This window comes from Scatophagus argus, chromosome 8, assembly GCF_020382885.2.
Source record: "Scatophagus argus isolate fScaArg1 chromosome 8, fScaArg1.pri, whole genome shotgun sequence".
Classification (NCBI taxonomy): Eukaryota; Metazoa; Chordata; class Actinopteri; family Scatophagidae; genus Scatophagus; species Scatophagus argus.
The window spans coordinates 19,497,577-19,521,408 of NC_058500.1; the positions used below are offsets into that span (position 1 = coordinate 19,497,577).

At 41.7% G+C, this 23,832-nt stretch overlaps 1 protein-coding gene and 1 pseudogene across 1 annotated transcript; one reads left to right on the plus strand and one right to left on the minus strand.

Annotated features, from left to right (window-relative positions):
* Positions 1 to 7: 7 nt before the first annotated feature.
* On the plus strand, positions 8 to 6,221 carry LOC124064003 (annotated as a pseudogene).
* A 2,802-nt stretch (positions 6,222 to 9,023) lies between these two features.
* On the minus strand, positions 9,024 to 23,242 carry tmem240a (transmembrane protein 240a). The gene is made up of 4 exons (XM_046396905.1): positions 22,417 to 23,242; positions 21,905 to 22,011; positions 17,962 to 18,170; positions 9,024 to 9,658 (listed from the first exon to the last, which is right to left on the minus strand). The coding sequence occupies exons 1-4, from the start codon at positions 22,471 to 22,473 to the stop codon at positions 9,504 to 9,506; spliced, it is 528 nt and encodes a 175-aa protein (XP_046252861.1). The 5' UTR covers positions 22,474 to 23,242; the 3' UTR covers positions 9,024 to 9,503.
* Positions 23,243 to 23,832: the final 590 nt, after the last annotated feature.

Here is a 23,832-nt window from a genome sequence, read left to right on the forward strand (position 1 = left end):
TCATCTGATGGAGTAACATCAAATTGTTCAACAACCACACCATAGGTTTAAACTGACATGTGTGAGTAGAAAACATTTGTCTCATGTTAGACTGCATAAATAACCAGAAAACGGGCGGTGAATGGGGGAGGTCAGGGAGGAGACAAACCCGGGGATAAGTGGAGTAACTTTGATCCAACAGGGCTGAAGAGACCTGCTAAAGCTGCAAGGGAGCTCGACAAATCAAGTGCGTGCCCATTTTTACCACTAGTTAACTAAAATACTTTCTTCCTTTCATTAGTTCTGTGCTTTTTTTTAAGTGCAGTTATTCTCCACTGCACTTTTTGCTCTTTGAGAGTCCCTCAAGCCAAATTCCATACAAAATGTAAATCTGAAAGTTAAGTGTCTCTCTGACAAATGTGCACGCTTTGAACATCATATTGTATGAGCAGTGGTAAACTGTCTGATGTCATAGTTTAATTTGGCACACACATATCAGACCGAGCAGTACAAAAGAGATAATATTTCAACTTCTTGAACTGGGATACCTCCCCCAGGGGCTGGCTAAAGCTATGAAACAATTTTCAGCCAATTGTTACATTATGTTTTGCTCACTGACTGCATATAAAGATATGTCAACGGTTCTACCTTAAAGTGATGCATACAGACTTTATCCTAAAACTTTAACAAGTCTATAGCAAATTTCAAAAGTGTAGGTGGGCGTGTCAGGGAGCAAAGAGAGAACAAAGTGTCCCTGCTAGCTCACCTGTCCTACACATCATTCCCTACATGTCAACATATGCACATGAACTTTGCTTACTGCTGTTCATTGTATGAGTTTATTTTTACCCAGTGCATGTCAAACTCAGTACCCTACATGTTTGTATTAAATATTTGTCACTTCGTTCACCTTTCAAACTTCTGCTGTGCTCTGTGCAAATACACTGACGAACAGGCTGGTAACCGTTTAAAGCATACTGCGCTCAAAAGTGTAGCTATACTTCTCCAAATGGTTCAAATTTAAATATCTGAACGAAGCAGCATCACTCACTGTTTTTTCTTGCAACAGGTCATGCAAAAGAAGCGCTGGAGTTGGCTCGTCAGCTGGAGCAGACTGCACAGCTGGAGCATCAGAGTAAAGTGAAAGTAGGTGAAAGGACAGGGATTGTGATTTGTGATTGTGTGATCAACTAATGTCAGTAAGCATAACATAAATCAAACTTCCCAACGGGAATACGAGACATTTTTGGAGCAGCTGAAACGGAGACGGAAAATACTTGTAGAGGAGACAAAGCAAAACCAAACTGTATGGGACTAACACTGCAAACACCACACTATTCTGACAGGAAAATACAAATAATAAGTACTTTGCATGTGAATGGAATTAATTCTTTTCTGTATCACCTCTAGAGGGCACAGTATCAAGACAAACTTGCCAGACAGAGGTATGATGATCAGCTCAGGCAACAGGTAAATCTCTTTTAAATGGACACTTGAAATGAAATGCACACCTGAATGGAGCGTTCAGCACATGTTTTTATATCCACAGCAATTCATCAATGAGGACGACCTACGCAAACAAGAAGAATCGGTTATGAAGCAAGAAGCCATGAGAAAGGGTAGAAAATAACAGCAAAAAGACTTTTGCATTATTCATCTACTCACAATGTCATTTAAAAACTCCTTTGTTATCTTGCCCCATCACTGCAGATGAGTCAGTGATCATTATTCACTATCATATTTTCAGCTCTCAGAAGTCTCTCTGGGGGCCTGTAATTCTGTTGGATGGAAGCAAAGTTGCAAGACACTGGAAAAGTATTAACAATATTTTACTGTTTATCATGATGCAGAATTAGCTCTTCACTATAGTTGCACCCATGTGCTCTGCTCTCTTAGCCAGGCTGCTACTCTTTTTATTTTCTTTAATTGATCAACAAAAACATAGATATGAACAGGACTGTGACAGCATCAGATTTTCATTACTGGATGATTATTGACATTCATAGTCACAATAAAGATAATTCCATCAGTCAAATTCATCTTCAACTTTCTAGTGTGTTTTGCCTCTTTTTTGCCAAATGAGTTGCCTTCAAAATACGAGTTTACCATAACTACAGTGTACAAAAAGGTGTGGTCTGTGGAATAAGCGACAATAAACAGTCAACAAAAATTGCCAGTAAGTATTTATATATAGTTTTATCACAAGTTTAAAAAATTATCAGGAAAATGTGGCTACTTCCATGTCGGTGTCTGACCAATATAAGTCTGATGAAACTCTCATAATATTTAAACGCCTGTGCAAAATGCACAGGATTTCCATATTCTCTTCCATAGTCTCTTTAAATCAGTTTTTGCATGATGTAACAATGTGTTAAACCACGCTGATTTAAAGTAGGTCATAAGCGGGTAGTTATTAATAACTGTTTCTTTTCCTCCAAGCTACCATTGAACATGAAATGGAGCTGAGCCACAAAAATGACCTGTTACCGTGCCCAAGTGGAGCGGGAGAACGCAGATCTGATCAGGGAACAGATCCACCTGAAAGCAGCTGCACACAGAAAACCTGTCCTTGAATCAATAAAGGGAGGGCAAAATGACTTCCCAATTTCCTTAATCCTCATCCTTCAGTACCTCTCTCAGCTGTAAGTAGGTGTTAAACAAAAGTCCCAGAGAGCAGCAGGGAGTGTGGCTGCTATAGAGGGGCAGTCAGTGTGATAATTGTGTTTTGTTCCTGTCATGACTGCAGAAGCCGTGTTTGGGGAAGGATTCAGGGGCTTCATCTCTGACTGAGACAAAGTCACTGCCACGGTAAATCCATGTCCAACCTATCACACTTTCACTACAGGAGGACCACAGAGGATTGTGAGAAGCAGTGGACTTCATGTTTGATATGTTGCAGTCCCACAGTGTGTTTTTGTGTGCGTTTGTTTTGCCCACCACAGGTCGCTGGGTTAACCCTGCTGGCAGCAGGAGTGTATTCTTCCAGGAATGCCACAGCAGTGGCTGCGCATTACATCAAGTCCTGTTTAGGCAAACCCTCACTTGCCCGAGAGATATCCAGGTTAACTGTTGTACAGGCCATCAAACACCCAATCAAGGTCAAAATACATCCTAATTTTCATGTTTTTACTTTGTATTGTGTGCTTGGTGGCCTCCTGATATAATCCAATGAACATAATCAACACAAGAATGAGATATGTGTGTGTGAATAGTATATAATGAGGCAGCTTTCTGAGGCAGTGTTTAAGAGCAACTGTTCATGAATATCAGTGAAATGTCTGAACTTGTGTTGTAAATGAGTTTTCCAACATCAGTGTGCAACAGCTGGTGGTGTACCAAATTTATTTTCTGACGGGAAGATTATTTAATGGATTTGTTTATCCATGATGGCATGACGGTTGCAGTGGTATAATGGATGGATGGATTTGTTTATCCGTGTATTGTCTGCAGCACATTCAGCTTATTCTGCCAAATGGGCTGATTTTAGGATAAGTTCGGAACGTAACATGAAAATACAAAGAACATCAATCTGCTGTAACTTATACCAATGAAATGTATAAAATAAATGTAGTCTGAATGTTTCAGATAGTTATTAACGGGTTTGCCTTGGTTATTTTTCACATTTTCCCCACAATGTGTATAACAGACAGAAACTGAACATTTAAATGTGGCTGTAGAAGAGAAGAGCCACTCATTGGTGATGAAGTGTAAAATGATGTAGCTTGTCTGTATGTTATGGTTAGATACTAAACACCCTAGATATCGTTCCTAACTGTTGAACGATTTGTACTAAATCAGGTCACCTAGAAATTCCCTCTGTTGTCCTCCTTTTTTTAGACAGCCAAGCGTCTGAAAAGCAGACCGCAGGATGCCTTAGAGGGGGTGGTGCTCAGCGTGAGTCATTTGCTGTTCATGGTTTTTGTCGTATCAGTTTTTTGTGAATTCAGGATTTATATAGTCATGACTTTGTGAAAAGTGCTGAAACCTGTCATTGTGTTGTGAATCATACAGGAGGCTTTGGAGGAGAAACATAGCCATCGCCACTCGCATCACCAGGCAGAACAGAGGTTTGTAAAGAAACATCCTGATGTGTGGACCCCCTGGAACTGATAAAACACTCTTCACCAAGGTATGGCTAGGTCAAACACCTTGTGATGTTCTGTCTCTAGTAATTCTTTTTGGCTTTAGTAGTTGTAAAGACTGTGAAACTGTTTGAACAAAGCTCGATTACTTTTCAGAAATTGGCTCTCCATTCAGGGATGGACTATGCCATCATGACAGGTGGGGATGTCGCCCCCATGGGGCGTGATGGAGTCACTTCCATGCACAAGGTGTTTGACTGGGCAAGCACCAGTGGCCAAGGGTAGATACTTGACTTCACTGGCACATGAATTAATACCGAAATGCGTATGAGCTGTTAAATATTGATTCTGAAAGTTCATTAGTGTAGACTGCATGCCATGATGCCCACATAGCTGTTGTTATTCTAGTGGCTAATTACATGAAATGCCTTAAAGGAAACAGCATTTAATAAGCTCATTCTCTTTGATGTTCTCTACTTCTCTGCAGCCTCTTGCTGTTCATAGATGAAGCTGATGCATTCCTGTGTAAGCGATCCACATTGAGTTCAGCTGCAGTGCCATATGCATGGTGATGGTGCCCTGCGTTTTAATCATATATTCATGAGTCATGATTTTTGCATTGCAGGAGAAAATCAGTGAGGACCTCAGAGCTGCCCTGAATGCATTCCTCTATCACACTGGGGAGCGGAGCAACAAGTCGGTATCTTACGTTATTCACTGTGCATGGCTGGGTATGAAAAGGTCATTGCCATGACTGAGAAGGTCACTGGTCAAGTCTAAGTAGTCTTATTTTCTATCCTCAGGTTCATGCTTGTGCTTACTAGCAACCAGCCAGAACTGTTCGACTGGGCCATTAATGACCGCATTGATGAGATTGTACATTTTGCGTTACCAAGTCTGGAAAAGAGGGAAAGATTGGTGCGTCTGTATTTTGACAAATTTGTGCTGGGTCCTGCCACTATAGGGAGACAGTGAGTACACTTATAACAGCTATTGTTGCTGCTTTCTAGCAGAGGTGATTTGCTGAAGGAAAGTATTGGTCCCTTGAGATTGCCTTTCTAGCTCAAGTTACATAATAATGTATTTAAAGTGGTCAGTCTTGAAACCAAAGTGGTGTCAGGGTCTTTATTCACTGCTTTCATGAAATGGTGTTTAAATCCCCAGGAGATGTAATACAGAAGCCTTTGTACAGTGCGTTGTTCATTTGAAACCAGTTAATGTACGGATGATCAATGATAAGACACAAGCTAAAGCTCAGGACTCACTTACTGTACAAACCTCTCATGTTTTTACTCGACAGGAGATTAAAGTTGGCTCAGTTCAACTATAGCCAGAAGGGTTCAGACATCGCAAAGCAAGTAGAAGGCATTTCTGGTCGTGAAATCTCCAAACTTGGTGTTGCCTGTCAGGTCAGTAAAGCCAGTTGACACAAAATATGACATCTGCTTTGAGGTAACTATAATATTTTATTCAACCTTCTTACCCAAAAGGCTGTGGGATTTCTCTTCTGAAGATGGGGCTTTGACTCAAGCGATGATTGACTCAAGAGTTGATGATGCCATAAAGCAGCATGCACAGAAAATGGACTGGCTGCTGATGGAAGCAGGAGTGGGGGTTGACAAGGTTGGCATACTCCTCCCCAAGGAAATGGCTGGAGGAATCACCTTCCAGGATGCTACTTCACTTGGACAAACTGAAGATCCAGCTCTAACCATACAACAAGGCCTTCCACTACTTGCAGTTGTGAGCAATGCTACAAAGACATAAGCAGCCGCTCTAACCTCAGAGGTGGAGGTACAGGATAGCCTCAAAGAGGCAGCCTCTTTGGGTAAAGAAAGTGATGTTGTTGCTGGGACAACTGTAGAAACAGTTCAACCCATTGTTGAGACAGTTTGTGCTGTACCATTGGCACAGGAGGTTGAGGCCATGAAGGACCTGACGGAGGATGTTCTAGGCACAGCTGTAGCTACTGACATTGTTGTTCCTGAGGTTAAGGATATAGATGCTGAGGTTGAAGAGGGTGAGGATATACCAAGTTCCACTGTCCAAGAAACTGTTGTCATGTCTAAAGACAAACCAACTACTGATGTAGCTGCACGGGAGGCTGACGCCACAGAAGTAGTCACTAAGGAAAAGGCCCTGAATGCATTTCACACTTGAAAACAACAGTCTCTGATGTTGCTCTGGAGAACAAATTAGACACTGCTGTCTCTAATGCTGTCCAGGAGTCAGAGGCTACAGCAGTCACACTGTCCCAGGAGACAGAGTCAGCATATCATCTGTTGACGATATAGAAACTGAAGCCACTAAGACTCCTGAGGAAGTACCAACTGATGCTGCAGAGGATGCAGACCAAACTGCAAACAATGTTATGAGAGTGTAACTGCAGCTGCTGTTAAGGAGGATGAACCTGCAATGATGGACACTGCTCCTAAGGAAGCTGCAGCCATCCTAATAGAGTTTTCCACTGAAACTGAGGTCATAGTTTCAGATGAACCCAGGGAGCCTCAGCCTACTGCCACTGAGTTTACCTCAGAGGGTCAGACCACAGAGATTGCTGCCAAGGAAGCTGAAGTTCTAACAACCGAGGACACTGACTCTGTGGCTGCAGAAGATGTGAAGCTGCCCGAGACTACTGAGGATGGTGCCAGGGAAGCTGAGTCAATAACAACAAAGGCTGTGGAAGTAGGGACTGGAGTAACTGAAGTCACAAATGAGATGAACTCAGCAGCTGTTCCCAACTTAAAAACCAAGGATTATATGGAGACTTTGTGTCAGAACAGTCTGAGAAACATGAGAGCCCCATCACTGAGAAGTCAGCTGCCTCTCAGACTGAACTGAGACACCTCTTTCAAAGAAACAATCTAGAAATGATGACAATAGTCCAAAAGCCAGGTCTACTCCAACAAAATGATTACTTGGAATATTTGGTGAAATGCTGTTACTACAGAAATGCTGTTATTAAATCTGAAACATTCACTTTGAATTCTATCTGCTCTTCTGTCAAGATGTGAATGTCAAGATCAAGATAATCGTTTGATTATGGACTGTAGGGTTGCAGGAGTCAAAAGGATGTATGAATCACTGGTACCGTCCATTGCATTCTACTTTCTTCCTTTCTCTCTTCTAAGTGGTCACTGCCATTTCTGTCTGTGTCTGTCTGACATTTTGAAAATATCTCCCCAAAAAGGAATGCACTTCCATGTTTGCTGACTGGTCCTGGGAAGACTACGTGTCAGATTACATGTGTGCAAAATGTTCCTTCAGAACATTTGTTCCCTGGCACTTGTTGACAAGACCACTGGAGCACTTGAGACCCGAACAAATGACAAATAAACTTGATGAAAAAAACAACAATGAAAAAACAAACGAACCAATAACTCACCTAAATGAATGCAGTTTACATTGATTGTTAAAATGCTTAGTCAATTATACAAATCGTTGACAGAATCACAAGTAATCAATCAGCATTGATTTTGGGAATCAATCAAATGTGCTCTAAGTGATTCTGGAGGAAGCTAGTTGGTGGACCCAACACCAAGCGCTGAGTTAACAAAAAGTGTCTGTATTAGATGACTGTGGAATGAGATTCACCAATCAACTATCTTTCTCCAGAGTAGTGTACTGCACCTTTAATTGGTGGTGAAATTTAAGCACAAAATATTCAATTATTCACAAGTATTCACTGGTTCCAGGTTCATAGGTGTGAAGATGTTTTACATTTTCTATCTTGTATCTTTGGATTTCAGAATACTGGTCAGACATTACAAACAATTTCAAACATATCAACTTAGGCTCTAGGAAATTGTTGTACACATTTCATAAGTAAAGTAACAACTTTAAATAATATTTGACAGATTAATACATATTTTTTTTGTTTGTTTTTTTAAAAAAAAGGGATATTGTATTTGTGAATACTTGTGACAGGTAATATTTGGCACTTCTCCATACAAGTTGAAGAGGTGTGCATGTATTTACTGAAGAATACCCCACCAAGGTGAAAAAATCCTTTAATTGCCCTCACTGCCACTGGAACGTGTTATGTTGTGCCAGTGGATAATAGTAGAGGGCTGTTCTCAGTTGCATCGGGATGTCATTGTGCATTGTTAGTCATTCCAGAAGTGTTGTTAGTCAGCGCTTATGAAATTTCTATTTGAATTATAATAAAACGAGCTGAAGTTGTCAGCGGGACCTCTCTGTATAATCTGTCTGCTGCTGCTGCTCTGAAATAACCTCTCGCTATGAGAATGTGTTCTCATCTATGCTCATATGATTGGAATGACACAATCAAACATCAGAGGTCACTGTTGTGCTTCAATGGCACTTTTAATAAAACAGACATTTCATCCTCACAACAGCAATGTCTGGACAGAGAGGACGAGGGTGGGGGCTGGGTGAGGGTTCCCTCTGCTGATAGGCTGGTTGCTCCTGATAAGTGAGAGGGAATTGGATAAAGAAAATTGAACTATGCTGTTGAGCACAGTGTGGAGAAGATGGAGGGGTGTGTGTGTGTGTGTGTATGTATTGAACTGACTCATCTCTCCTGTCGTGTCCACTAAAGAATGATAATATAGCAAAGAGAACCCGGACCACAACCATACACGCTGCCCTCCCCCTCACATATTTACAGGAAAAATTAATACATTCAGTTAATTCACTAAGTAACAAAGCTAATTCATCTGTGTTTTTAGCAGAAATCACATGGTTTCACATCCAGTTTTCAAACAGACTCGTCTTTCTGTTCCATTCCTATAATCTTTACACACAGTCCATCTTTAGGTTTTCTACTGATAAACGACTCACACAAAAATCCCCCCACGCACCCCCCCTTTTAAAGACTGTTAAAGCCCACTTGCCCATATTTATAACTATTTACAGAAGCAGCAATCTAACCACAAAAACCCACCCACCCACCAGTCTCATCCATCCCTCCCCATGCCAACAAAGTCTTACTCCCACCCAATACAGAAAAAAAAAATACCCCGACACCCATCTTGCCACCCCGTTCCATACGCTGCCCACATCTTACCCTGTTCCAAGAGAGCATGCCAAGTTTAACAATGAACACAGAAAATGTCTCTATACAGAAAAAAACACCCTTAAAAATGTTTTTTTTTTCTCTTCCTCCTCCCACAGTGGTGGACATGACATAAGACATGGACAAGATTTCAGTGGCAACAAATAATCGTCATCTTGCTCCATTTTGGGATTTTTTTTCAGTGCTGAAAGTGGCCAGGTTTAGTCATAAGAAAGTCCTCTCGTGGGGGGTTGAGGGGGCCATGTTATGAACGGTGGGAGGGCAGTTTTTCAGGGTCTCTGAGGCAACAGTTGGCCAAGGGGCAGTTTGGGAGGGGGATGAGGGGTTTTGGAGAGGAGAAGAAAAGGAGGGAAGTGGGTCTTGGGTTTTTTGTTTGTTTGTTTTTGTTGTTTTGCATTTTAGAGTCAGAGGTGGCGAGGACTAGGGTGGCCGTTGTGATAGAGCTTCTGCTTAATGTGGACCATGTTGCCGCTGGAGTCTTCCAGCTGTCTGAGCTGGGCTCGGCGACGGAGGTCTCGCAGGTTGCAGAACTGGGGCAGCCACGACCAGGACGGGGTATCTGGAGGGAGGAGAAGAGAGGAGGCAATTGTTACTGAACAGTCTATATCCAACTCTGATGAATGCATTAAGGCCACAATGGATATGCCCCTCCAGGCATTATGTGTTCACTGAAGAATTCACTGCCTGTTGGAAGTATTGGAACCTTGACTTCACTGAAATACAAAATTATGAACCTAAACTAGAAAATATACTCCTAAAACAGCAATAGATAAATAAAAATACGCACACAAAGCAGAAATCTGTAGTATATTATTATTATTCTAATTATTATAAGGTTTTTAGACAGTTGAGATCAAATGGACTCAAATTTTAAAGATACTGAGATCATGTGTCCTGCAGCTTTAACGAGTAAGATTTTGTTTTTCTTTTGTTTAAAAATGAATAGTAGCTCTCTACAGAGTCAGCCAAAATAATGTATACACACATCAGGAAAAGAAAAACATGCATAAATATTTAATTTGTATAAGTACTTCTATACATATAGATACCTCTTTAGAAGTTTGATCAAATTACAATAACACTGTGTACTGTTGTACGATGTTTTCGCAACAGATGGCATTACCCTTTTCTCCTGATGTGTGTATACATTATTTTGGCTAACTCGGTAGTTATACTATTTAATCTTGTATGGATGTATGTATTAAACTTGAGAACCAATGAGATCATATAGTGTGTAAGCATGTAGCACTCTAGGAAGCTTCAGCCCTGAGCAGTGTGAACCACATTTAGTCTACTTTTAAAGCTTATTTTTGTGATTTTATGAAATTCAAACTCAGGATTGAACTAGGGAAGATTACATTATACTTTATTTGCCTTAGACAGCAGCATTTTAAACACACAAAAAGGAAAAGAGGGAAACGCCTCTGCATCAGTAATGCAACAGAAAGTACAGCGATACTGATGAGTATTGATATTTTGTCACAACATATCACAATACTGACTCAGAAAAGGAGGCTGCGTTTCAAAAATAACATTTTCAGTGGAGTGTGGAACCCAACATAAAGTGAGCAGGTTCCAGTAGAAAAATATATGAAAGTGCAGCACATCTCAAATTTTGAAGTCAATAAGGACTTCACTTGTTTATTTGGCTCACATCACACAGACTTCTTCAGAGCCTTTAAAAAATTTAAAAGCTCAACAATATACACAAGGAGATATCACAATATTATTTCCCGTCTGCTCCTCCAGTTTATTCTGACTCACCTGTACATATGTATGATAACTGTGTATGCGATTTATTTTTAATCAGCATTGTGTTGCTTTTATAGTCATACAAACATGGGCTGAGGCTTTCGAGGACGACAAAGCTAGTCGACACACTCATGAGCTCAACACACACAATAGCATAAAATCCTTCTTAGCCTGGTTTCTGGCTCTAAATCCAGTTAGAGGCAGACAAGACATAACAAGCAGCAACACAGAGGGCTGATCTTTGTGCTGTGAACTGTCCTTTTCGATGTTAATGTCAACGGGTCCACTTTGACACTCATCTTCTCCTGTAATACTGTGGGTATGGATTTGGGGCTACTGATATCAGCTTGTCATTAAGTGTACCTCTAATGTGGTCCCTTTTTCATTGTGATGCTTGATGGTCTACATTCAGTTTTTAAATCCTGATTTTAACAAAATGCCATTATGAGAGAAATGGTGCATATATGTTTTAATAATCGAATTTCAAAAGTAAACCCAAAAAAACAAAGAATGACTCAGAATCTCATGCAGTAAGGTTTATGTATCTCCACGGTGCACAGCATAAAAGTGAGTTATGAGCTCCACACACACACGTCAGATTCAAAGAGATGTTTTTTATATGTCTTAGCTACCAGCTTCATCAAAATTGAAATAATGTGTAATTCTGGAAAGTAGGGGCGAGCTTTTAACTGTGCGGGCAGAGTGACAGAGACAAGATTAAAGATTGGGAACATTGAAATATTGGGCAACAAAGGCAGATGGAATCAATCTGTTCAAGTGCACTGTGGTGTTGCCCTTGATTCTTCACATTTGTGTTTGGGCTGTGGCTCATGTGGCTCATGTGATGTGTGTCCTGACTTTATTTCTCCACAGTCAAAACGATGTTACAGCCGAGATTAAGGCTGAACTTTGCAAATCTGCAAATACAGGATACACAGGCTTCCCTATAGAAAGACAGACCCGATATGAAATCAGTGACTATCTGGAAACAAAGTGGGGTTTCGTGAATGGGAGGTGTAGAACATGAAGCAGGGAATGGAGGAGCAGACATTTGTGCCTGTCAGGTTATAAACTGGAGCAGATGAGGCAGAGCCAGGACCACAGCGACGACACAGAGAGAAAGAGGGAGAGCCCCAGACGGCAAACCCAGTAGGATGAGCAAGAGGAGGGGTGGTGATGGTGATGGTGGTGGTGGAATTGGGGAGAAGGCGGGTGAGGTGTCAGATGGAGGGGGGGTGAGGAGGGAGAGAGAGTGAGTTATTTATAGCTGTGAATGGGTATGCTGTCCACAAGGACTGCTCTGAAGGGTATCCAAAGGAAAAGGGGCAATGAAGACAGGTTTCTCTCATTTGAATAAAAGGATAGCGATGGGGGTGAACATGGAGTCAGGAGACATGATAATGCAAGGCAGAAAACGGGAGGCGAAGACACAATTATTATGCTTTGTTAGAGGAGAGTGAAGGGAGAGGGGCCTGGGTCTCCATTTTCCCCATTTTTGAGACAGTTTTTGTGTTTTTCTTGTAAAAGAGACCCTGGTATCAGATATTCACTGCACACCAACGACTAGAAAAAAACAGTAGTTGCAGCAGGAAGCATTGTAAAGGAAATGGCCAGCAGTAGATTCAATAAGTGAAGAGGGAGGGGAGAGGGAGGAGCTACAGAGATAGAATTAGGAGAGAAAAAAAAGCAATGGGAATCAATGTGCATCTCAATATACTGTGTGTGTGTGTGTGTGTGTGTGTGTGCGTGCATCTGCGTGCATGTGTGTTTCTCTCTTGCCATTCCAGCTGCTCTCTCTCATTCTATTTATAGCTCTGGAAGAGTACGTGTGTGTGTGTGTGTGTGTGTGTGTGTGTGTGTGTGTGTGTGTGTAAGTGGGGGTGGGGATGTGACAGCATCTCCATCCTGCACACACATACACACACCCCTCCCCGCTCTGTCAACCTCACCTTCACTCCTCATCTTGGGGAGGCTAAATGAGTCTAACCTGCATCAACGTCACAGCCAACACACACACACACACGCACACACACACACACACACACACACACAGCAGCAGCAGCAGTTAGGGGCATTCCCTCCCAGTACAAAAGAAGAAGCCTATATCCCTGACTCTATAACTGCTGCTAATGAATATGGATGTACCCTCCTCTCTGGCTGTTTTTTTTATCATGATGTATTTTGTATTTTACAGTGTGGTACTAATGCTCTGGAGAAAACTGCATTGTCTCACTCGCTGCTGCAAAACCTTCCACACCTCTGAGCAAAGCAAAGCTCGTACAATTCAAACCTGTTTTATAGCTTCTGAAACACTGAAAAATGTGAACACCTTGTGATATTTTCTATTCTAAAAAACAATATTCGTTCACTTTCAGTTTGATTACAAGTAACTTTTAGTATGAAAAATCACCCTTGGACTGTTGCTTGACTTACTTTCCCCTCCTGTCTGAGCTTCTCTATGGCAGTCCAAGTATCCAGGTCACATATCACCTACTTTAGTGTTATTCTTAAAACTGAGGATCCAGGCCACCACCACAACACCAGCCTGCCCCAACACTGACCATTACAGAGGGCAGACAGAATATTAAAACTGTTTTGCAGTGTTCAGTATCTCTAAATGTAGAGTTTGATCCTGGATGGGTGGAGAAGCCTGAGGAACTGCTTTTGACTGCGAGAAACTTAAAACACTGTCAGCTGGATGATGCCCTCAAGATGCCCTCATCAGTAAGCATATTGCCAGTGCCCAGAGAAGAATCTTCTGTGCTGACGGTGGATGTGCCAGACTTTGAAGGATTTCATGCTGCCATGTCATGCTTTCACATGTGTGTCTAATAGCTGCTTAGCTTTAGCGTCACCGAAAGCCTTTTAATTTTCATTGCTTGCGTTTGCACACCCACACAAGTCAAACAATGTGGGTGAATTGTTGGGTTGTGTCTGATTACATCTGCCGCGTTCCTTTTCGTAACGTACATCCTTCATCCTTCATGGTAGATGGTAAAAGAAATGAAACAGATATTTCAGAGAAAGCACTGACAACATACAGGAAATTAAGGAGCAACTATTGCACTCACTTGGATTTAAACACATGGTATGTGGGAATGTGGCTTTCACTACAGCACAGCAGATGGTGGGAGTGAAGTCATTTCTCAGTCTCAAAGCCTGGTTTGAACCAGTCTTAGTAACTGCTGTGTGTGTGTATTCATATGTGCATTGTATTGGTTAGAACCCAAAAGCAATGCTTGTTTAAAACAAATAACATCTTGGCCATATTTTCTCATGAAGCGAAAAAATTTTAAGCTAGTAGTTCATATTAGTTTATGTTATCCTTAGTGTAATGTGCCTTGGCAAGCTGTGCGTCTAAACAGTAAACACATATACATCTACAACCACTTTATTTATATATCTATATGTGGCTTTAGGCAAACCTCAAATTTAACCCACATTTTACACATCATAGTAGCTGTAAATTAATTGTTCCTTCATCTTCTCATGTTTGCCTTGTTTTTGTTTATTGTGTATATAATATTGAAATTCTATTTCACCTGGACTGTCTTTGGGCTAAAGCACTAAAACACTGTAAACCCGCAGATAGCATGCATGTAATCCATACAGAGCATAAGAGGGCCAGAGTTCAAACCAGGACCCTCTTGCAGCGATGTGACAGTGCTAACCACTGAATCACTGAGCAGTCATAACATTTTCAGTGTCTGGGCTTGACGTGCAGACATTTCTAGGGCATATAGTTACTCTTGAGGCAAAAGTAATATCATTAGTTGAGTTGAAGTCCCAGCACAGCCGTGGAAAACCTGCACATGTGATTTAATTATTTTGTCTGATTCAGGACTGTGTTGTTGGGTACAGACTGAGCTTGACTGGCATCCTCCTGACTCTCCTGTTAGCTTTGTTGTGTGGATCAAATACACTTTTATCACTTGGTCCGCTGCGAAACCTGATCAGCACATTGCTGCTTGGTGGGATGTGGGTTCTTCTCCGTTTTTAATTTGGCTTGCAAATGACACATGGTGACTTGAATCAACAGCTCCATGCGACAAGAAAACAAAAATACTGCGTTTACCAACAGCACTGCAGCCAATACAGACAAATCCACACATATTATCTGGAAAAGGTACTGTACTGTTCCTGCCAACACTTAAAAGCTTTAAAACAATTAATTTAATTTAATTTTCTGATAGATGCACTCTTGCTGTTATGTAACAAGCAGCACAGGCAAATGGAGCGCAGCCATTATTTTTAATTCATCCAGTCTCGTGACATCATGTAAATTCTAGCATAGCTCTGCCCACCTTCAGCCTGAGAAGAGGTCCAATGTTCAAGTCTGAGTGGAAACACCAGTGTGGGCGTGCAGGGCCTTCACACTTCAATGCCAGAGAACAACAACACTGAAGACATTCTGGCCAGTCACAGTAGAAAAGCCCACTTGTAAAACATTGATAAAATTAACAATGGCTGAACTTTCAAAACTTCACCAATTAGTCTCCTCGGTTATCTTACCGTGTGCTGTACAGAGAAGATGATGTAACACAGCGGTAAACATGTCCCCATCCTAACCTTTTTTTTATGAAATTTGCATCAAATTCAGAATAAGTGTACATACAAAAATAAAATGAAGGAGTTTGAACTTGAAATATCTTTACGTTCTACACAATCTGCTCCTCTGGTGCTAGCTTTATATGTGTAGTCCAGTTAATCTGAAGAAGCCCGTAACCTCGGGTCTGTCATTACATGCTCCAGTGTTGTAATTGTGTTTTATTTCAAGATTTTGAAAAACATTGCACAGCAACAGAAAATGGTTCACAAACAACATGAAAACATACATCTATGAAAGAAATTTAACTGGGGCACATCGCTAAGCCAAATTTGTTTCCTTTAGTTGCTGCTCCGGAGAAGGTCATTCATGCTTCTATCACCCCTGAAGGTTGATTGTTCTGACGCACACTTGTGATCTTAGCAGGAGAAATATCAACACACTACAGTAAATTAAGAACACTGCTTCCAGGCCAATCACACTCTCCAAGAGAAGTGACCACATAACCTAAATCCTTGTCTCCTCTCACAGACTGTCTGTCAATGGCAGAATTGATTTTAAGGTTTTTGTGATTTGTTATCCCCAAGTGAGCTTAATTGCTGCTTGAGATCCTCTTTCAGGGCCCTTCTAGTGATTCCCAAGTCTCTCGTCGTCATCACCACGGGAGACGTTTGTTTAACGTCCACACAACTGAAGATATCCAAGCCAGAGAATCTCAGGCTTGCAACATTAGTGTCTCGTCTATTTAAACTCACTTTTATTTTCACCGTTTTCATGCTTTTTATTTATAATTCTATTTCATAATTTAAGTATATTAATAGATTTTAATCTATAGGATTACCTTTACTTTTACAGGTGTTAACAAGAGAGAATGCCTGCTTACCTGAGCAAAGTAAAATGCCACCTCAGGCTGGGAAATCTAGCGACTCACTTGTCCAAGTGACAAAAACAATTAAACATACTGTTTTTTCTACAGCTGATGATGGAAGCCATCGAGCTTCCCTCTCATCTCTGTTGACAGTTGCTTATGCACTGTACCGATTGGCCATTTGGTGGAGGGCAAAGACATGACGTAAAGTGCAAGCCATTATTTCAGTTATCAATACTAATACGAATAACGATGGTGATAAATTACTTTGTAACGTGTTTTGTTTTTACTCAAATTTTCATCATTAACATACACTTATGCTTAGCTAAACTAACCACACCATAACCCTTGTGCATCACAAGACCACAAATATAAATTGAGGGAATTGCCATTTTGCCTGTTAGCTAATTAGTTCCCTGTCTTTTTTTCTTTTGCTCTCTCTATCCATGTTTTACATTCAACTAAGGGCTGCATCATCAGTGTTATTTCAATCACTATTATAATTCTATTTCACTTTATTGTATTGTTTAGGCATTTTATTTTTCCTTTGCTGTATCCCCAGTAAGAAATGTAATGGTTTAACACAATACAGAAGCTGCAGTGAGCAGAACAGGCTTGAAACACTAAATTCAGCCAAACATGCTGAGAGGTGATTTGTTTGAAATCAGTTGTCACCAGTAAATCAGCTTTTCTGATTGCTTCAATGCTATCACAACATTTTAGCAAACAGGCTAATACTGGAAGACTTACTGCAGTGTGGCAGTATGGTGCAGTGATTACACTGCTGTATGCCATCAAAATTAATTAATGACTGATATACTGACATAAACATCAGTAGGGAATTTAGTGAGGAATCGGCAAATTGTGAAGGCAACAACAAAACGGCAAAATTTAGTTATTTTACTTATTTAGTCTTTTCTTTCACTACGAGGTGTGTTACCTTTAACATATTCTCTATCCTTAATTTGTATAAAATTATGGTTACAATCACTTCTGTCTGTCACACTTCTCTTTTTTAGAGGCTAAATAGCAGTTATCATTAAAGTTTGATATTTAGTTGGCTTATTAAATAATTTTCTCATAAATAATAATAATTACACTAATGATGCTGCTATTGCATTGGCATATGACTGCTGCTGTTTCCTGAAAACATTTTAACAGGATTTTTAGTGAAATAAGGTTTGAGGTAAGAAGACAGCGATTTAAATATAGCTTTACCTCAACTGATGGCCAGTATCTGAATCATCAAACAGTTGGAAGGTTCAGCTGTGATTTTCCAAGAGGTCTCAGTAAACTGAGAAAAAAATCAGTGAGAAGAGCCAAAAATGGGCCAAGTAATGGAGGAAGGTCAGACCAGAGCTCCACCAACTGCTGTGTTGACCTGGCAAGTGCTCGCACATGCACATACATGAGGGATGGATACAGATACATACATTTCTGTATTCAAGCACTTTTCTGATAACATTTCCTACCACAAATCCCGCTTTCAATTCTACATAGTCTCACCTTTCAAATTAAGATTATTTAAGTTTTTGTTCCCGTGAACATGTGCTGACAGGCTGTTTCCTGTGTTTAAGCAATGCAATCACACCTCAGCGCACACAGCTGAAGTGAATAGAAAAAGATTTGTATGAGATCTTAAGGACTCCTCTTGTCTGACTTGTGTTCATGTGTATCTGCAGAGGACCACGCTTACCATAGTACCGGCTCGCCCTCCAGGCCCTGACAGCACAGTGTAGGACTCCGTCCAGCCACAGCAGCAGCCAACTGATGCAGAAACCCAGCAGCAGCCCCAGCATCAAGTCCATCTCCTGCTTGGTCACACTGTCACTTACAAAGTAGTTTTCTGATGAGTCCACCAAAGAATGGTCGCCATCATATGGGATTACATAGTGGACATGATGCCTGAGACGAGGACAGACAGGGGAAGGAGATGGAGATGTTAGATATACATAAAAACACGTTATGAACGAACAAATAAACATCTCTTAGCCATCTCAAAGTCATACAAATGGGTGAAACTGTATAACCTATATGTTGAACCCATTCCAACTTGGGTGATGTCTAGAGATTTCTGTCTAAATTTAAATCAAATTGCACTAATCCACACTTTGCTGGACAAGCCCTAAAGCCCTGTGAAGGACCCTTAGGTGTCCCCAGGCTGCACTTTAGGCAAGTATAAGGAGACAGGCTGGTAGACAGGCTTGTAGAATGAGCAGCACTTTAATATCTCCTACACTGACATTCTATCCTTTTAGCTAAGCATTTACTCCAGAGGGTAACCCTAACAGGAAAGATCATAACTACTCAGTTAAAAAAAAAAAAAAAAATCACAAGACAAATACAACATCTAAAATGCACCAAGTGTATATAGTTATTGAGTTATTGTATAGCTACATTTATTTATTTATTTATCATTTATTCTGCCAAAGCAGCCTTTAATTTTCCACAAATATACAGGGTGTGTGATTGCTAATAACCAACTCTGGTGAAAAATATTCAAATGTTGCACTTACAGAATGCAATAGAATATAAAAACAACGGGTGTTTGTGGCAGGTCAGTCAATTTGTCAGTCTGGTGCATTACAACTGAGGAACAGCACGCACAGTAACACACAGTATGGCTCTGTACATCAGCAACAATCAACAATCATCCAGTTCCTACCATCCACACCATTCTTTGCCACATCGTCCAGCAATGACTTTGCTCCGCTGTAAACCACACACATCCACTTGATATGAAAGTCTTACTATACTGGTATTACCAGCCCTCCCAGGAGGGGATGACGGCTTTTTTCCAATCTAACAACACAAGCAGCTGCATGACAAACACTGTAAGGGAACACAGTGGGAGCTGAGAGGTTTAACTGCTGGAAGTGAGGACACATACACACCTCTGCTCACACACTTTGGGACATTTGGAGTGATGCAGGTTTTTAAGACCATTATGACTTTTTTTCAAAGCGCGATCTTGCAATCTGCAACTGTCTCTATATACAATTGAAGAATGTGCAAGAGGCAGATTACAAAAGAAAGAACTGTCACAATTTAGGCAGCAGAAACTGAGATATCCTGACTTTTAGTGTCTAGTATGGATAAAGCTCTAAAAAAAAACCTGCATTCTACATTGCTTGGAATGCAACATGATGGTGAAACTTCACACTCCCAATGTGTAGCATCTACATATTTAAAAATACATTTGCTTTGTTTATCTCCATAGCTGGGTGACACAATGACTAATCAATGGTTTTCAAACTATTGGGTGTCTATTGGGTTTACTTCTATGATGTATAACTGATGTTCACGACATGTAAATTTCAGAAGGAGTATCATGAGCAGCTCTGGACAAACAAATAATCTCCACCACACAATTTCATTAACAGAGAATCTACCTATGCTGTTTGATTGACAGATGATGTCTGGGGATTCTAGTGTGGGGAAAAAACACAGCACTTAGTACTGTATACGGATAATAACGATAATAATTTTAAACAGATCTTGCAGATTAGCATCTTAAGTATTTTACTGAAGCAGTGGCACAACATGAGGCGTCAAACCCCCAGTTGGACCTCGCTGACTTGAGCCATACAGCCACTGAGGTCCATTAACACCAGAATATTTTTTAAAAAAACAAAGCTGTGTGTCTTTCTCTTCCCTGAAGAAAGCATTTGTGCAAATGCCTGTAAAAAATAGAGGATTATTTTATGCTGTCTGTATGTCTGTAAAATAAGTTGAGACCTGTTCACTATCCCCCTGCAAATCATTTTGCATGTGTCTCCTTTTCCAGTATAAAAATCAAAAACATTTTCCTGAAAGGCTTTAGGATGAAAATGCCACAATACGAGCATTTGAATCATCCTAGGACTACAATCCTGCAGCCTAAACAGCATGGCACCAACAAGCACGGTGCACCCAGCGGCCCACACACAGTTCCACTTCTTAGGATTTCTTCCTCTGCCACAGAGGGGCCCGTCAGAGAAGCTACAACCACATCCAAATCGGAGCATAGAGGCTGCCAAATAAAATGACACTGGCTGTGTCCTCAAGCCTGATAAGGTGAGCGCTGTGGGCGTCACGACACCTCCACGCCTCATGGATGGAAGGGCAGGCGAGTGAAGCTCAGCTCACTCTGTTTATCCACATATCCTGTGTTTCTGCTGTTTATGTGAAAACAGAAGGCAGGCTCTCATTCAGGAGGTGTTTCTGGGTCAGCGAAAGATCGGTGTCGGGACAACAACCTGAGGTTTGACGGTGGCCGTACTGTCCAGGCGTTTAGATTTTTACTGTTTTATCAGTGCCTATGTACCGACACATACTTTCACTGAATTAAGATAATATCATTATGGATATTATATTATATTACTTATATTGCTGCTGATATGAATTCATTTTCTCAGAATCCTGTTGGTATTCATGACCGGGCCCCTTTTGTCAGGGTCAAGGATGACAGGATTGTCAAAATAGTACAATCAGAGACAGATCATCCCTGTCTGCAAACATGTTTTTGCCTTGATTACTCCATATCACATCACATCAGTGTGTGCGGGAAAGCTCTCCAAACTTTGACTCAGATTATCCCTCTCTGACAAGCATAATCCAATAGCACTTGATGATGACCCATTTCTGGATTTACAGGCTAAATAAACACATAGTCTAACTGGCCTCTTAATGCTGCTAATGAACTACTTGTATATCAACCTCCTCACTGCGGTACGCACAATATACTCTGCTCTTTTGTCTCAATGTGCATCTGTGGTGACCCCCTCACCACCACCTTCCTAAAACACTGATCAGTCCTTGTGGTTACATTGTCTGCAAGACCAGTCAACCAGTGTCTAATGTCTGAGGACAATATAGGTGTGAATCTATTGGCTAAAAGGACTTACTTGCTCCAACACTATTCCCATCCCTTCTGCCACTGTAGACCATGAAAAGAAACAGAGGCCCACTTGTGCCTCTGCTCATCCACACAGCCTGCTGCCGGCTGTAGTATTACATGTTTGCTGGTGATGGAAAATGCATAATAATGCTGAGTAAATCCGACTTGATTTATTAATGAGTGTCTTCCTGCTGTCCCCCCCACCCCCACCCCCCCCACAAACCTGCTCTCAGTGTGACAGCAAACAGCAGGTATGAGCCAGCCTGTACCCCCAGCTCCATAGCACTTCTTAAGCCATAACCACTTCACTTCAACACTCACATGTTCATCATTGGCCCAGCAGGTTTATATTCTCTCCGACACCGTGTAGGCCCGCGTGAATCGCAAAGCGCACTTGATGCTCAGATTGTTTTTGAACGGCCTTATATTGCTCATAGTTCATTACCTATTTATGGCTCCGACACACACCTTCGTACATGCAGCAAAGCCGAAATCCTCGCAGCAGATGTATGTAAGAGAAAGAAAACCCACCGCGGTCGACCGTGTCATGGGGTTTTCTGTTAGAGCGAATAATGAAAAGCTGTATGAAAACATCCGCCGCTGTGTGGGAGCACAGACAGGCTGGTAGCATGTTGGCTTTGCGGGTGCTTCACCGCCAGAAATCTTCGAGGCCTCTTCAGCAATTAAGAATTGACGGGTGAAAAAAAAGCATACACCACCGTGTTTATCCCAAATATTGTACGAGGATGATGGCATTTACCTTCCACAGTTGCAGTGACAGACGCGGTCCTCCCCTCGTAGATGCGGTAAGATGTAGTTGTGAAAGCGATCCAGTAGTGCGTTCATGTCCATTAAACAGGCTATCGCCTGCAAAGAACCATGCAAGTCAGCTGGGACATGTCAAGCAATAGGCTAGGCTATTCCTACAGACAGCGAATGATTCTTTTCATTATTAGCCTATATCAAGATAAATACCAACAACAGAGATCACAGAGAAAAAGGAGAGAAAATAATCTTGGCACATCCTCCCGATTCTAAGAGGGGGGAATCTTGCCTCAAAAAGGACTTAGATTATTTATTTATGACAGCAGGTGATTATAGGTAGGCTAACCTACTTCCACATGTCATTGATAGGCCTGCTGTGTAAGGTAGTTCCTCGCAAATAGTGACACATTTATGGCACATTTGTAATAATCTGATCAAATAGACTGCTAGCCTCGCTGAGTGAATTAGGAACGCTCAGTGTGGTCGAGGCAAGTGAAGATGTCTTACCATTACAACTGAAGCACCAAGAATCATAAAAATCATGGTGGTTGTGATCATATGCATCAAAACGTCCAAACTGGCCGCCGTCCTGTAGCCCGCGGTTCTACCCGCGGCGGTGGAGACGCTCCGGCTGGGCTCTGGGCGCTCTGTCCCGGCAGGAGCCGCTCATGGAGCCGCCGCGCCGCTCCTGGCTCCCCGTCCCTTCAAACTGCCCGGTCTCCCTCCGTCCCCTCCTACACACACACACACACACACACACACGGCAAGCCGCTCTCTCAGCCCTCACTGCGCCCTCTCTCCATCCAAGTATCCCCCCCCCGGTCGGTCGGTCGGATGCGGCTGCCGCTCACTCCAAGGAGGCAGTCTTTTCCTAATTACCGATGCAAAAGTGATCCGTTCTCCCAGGTGCGTTTCTGTCTCTATCCAGGTTAAAAACAAAAGATAAAGAAAACAAGTAAAATGCTTCTTCGATATCCTCTAAGGGGTGCCTGGGTATCCCGTTCCTCTTTCCCAAGTAATTCCAACCGGGCTCTGCTTTAATACGGACAAATTCTCTCCTCCATCGGTGAAAACGGTCGATTTCTCTCGCCTGGACGTTTCAAAGAACTGCACCAACTATTCTCACGGCCATCGCCCTAGCCTTTCTGGGAATATTTGATAACATCGACATGAGGTCCAGATAGCTCCAATCGGGAACTAGACCCACCCTGCGCCCCGAGTCCAGTCCGGATCCCGCAACGGCAGCTGCATCAACGCCCGGAGCCAGACACGCATGATTATCCCATCCTGGCTTCCAGCAGCTACAAGAGCACCCACTCCCACCCCTTGTGCATGTGCGCGTTCACGCGGCTGTGTGCGCGTGAGTGTGTGAGAGAGTATAGTGGGCGGTATGAGAGGGGAGAACTGCAAACTGCCTTTGTGGCATCAGCCTATAGGCTCATTATTTATAGTGGATACCTACAGATGCACTGAGACGGTTTCAGGAATGGCACTCTTCATGATGATTTAACCTCCCTTTTCCTCCAGAGGCTTAATCCCTGTTTACCCCTCAATATGGCCACATGGACACACACACACACACACTCACACTAGCACACATACAGTATAATCAAATGCCCTTGCTTTCTTTTTCTCTTACAGACATTGCAGCTCTTCAGATTCTCGTTCTGCACCACTGCTGCCGTTTCTGCTTCTATTAGTTCACATGTTTAAAGTTTAAAGTGAGTAGTAAGTAGTAAAACAGGTTCTTTCTTCAGAACTATGTATATATATCTATATATGTGTTGACTGGTTTATATTGTTTCCCTCGTCAAAAATGAAACTATGAACATAGGTCCACACTACTGTATGTAGTCTTGTGACAGCGGTTAGACAGAGCTCACAAGGTGACGGGTCCTGAGTGTAACATTGCATAAAAAGAAC

Excerpts from the sequence above, each read along its gene's own strand:
- tmem240a (XM_046396905.1), bottom strand. The coding sequence starts at position 22,473 with ATGCATATGATCACAACCACCATGATTTTTATGATTCTTGGTGCTTCA. Across the intron at positions 22,012-22,416 it reads TTGGTGCTTCAGTTGTAATG|GCGATAGCCTGTTTAATGGA; the intron begins GTAAGACATCTT and ends GGTTCTTTGCAG. Across the intron at positions 9,659-17,961 it reads GAGGGCGAGCCGGTACTATG|ATACCCCGTCCTGGTCGTGG; the intron begins GTAAGCGTGGTC and ends TCCTCCCTCCAG.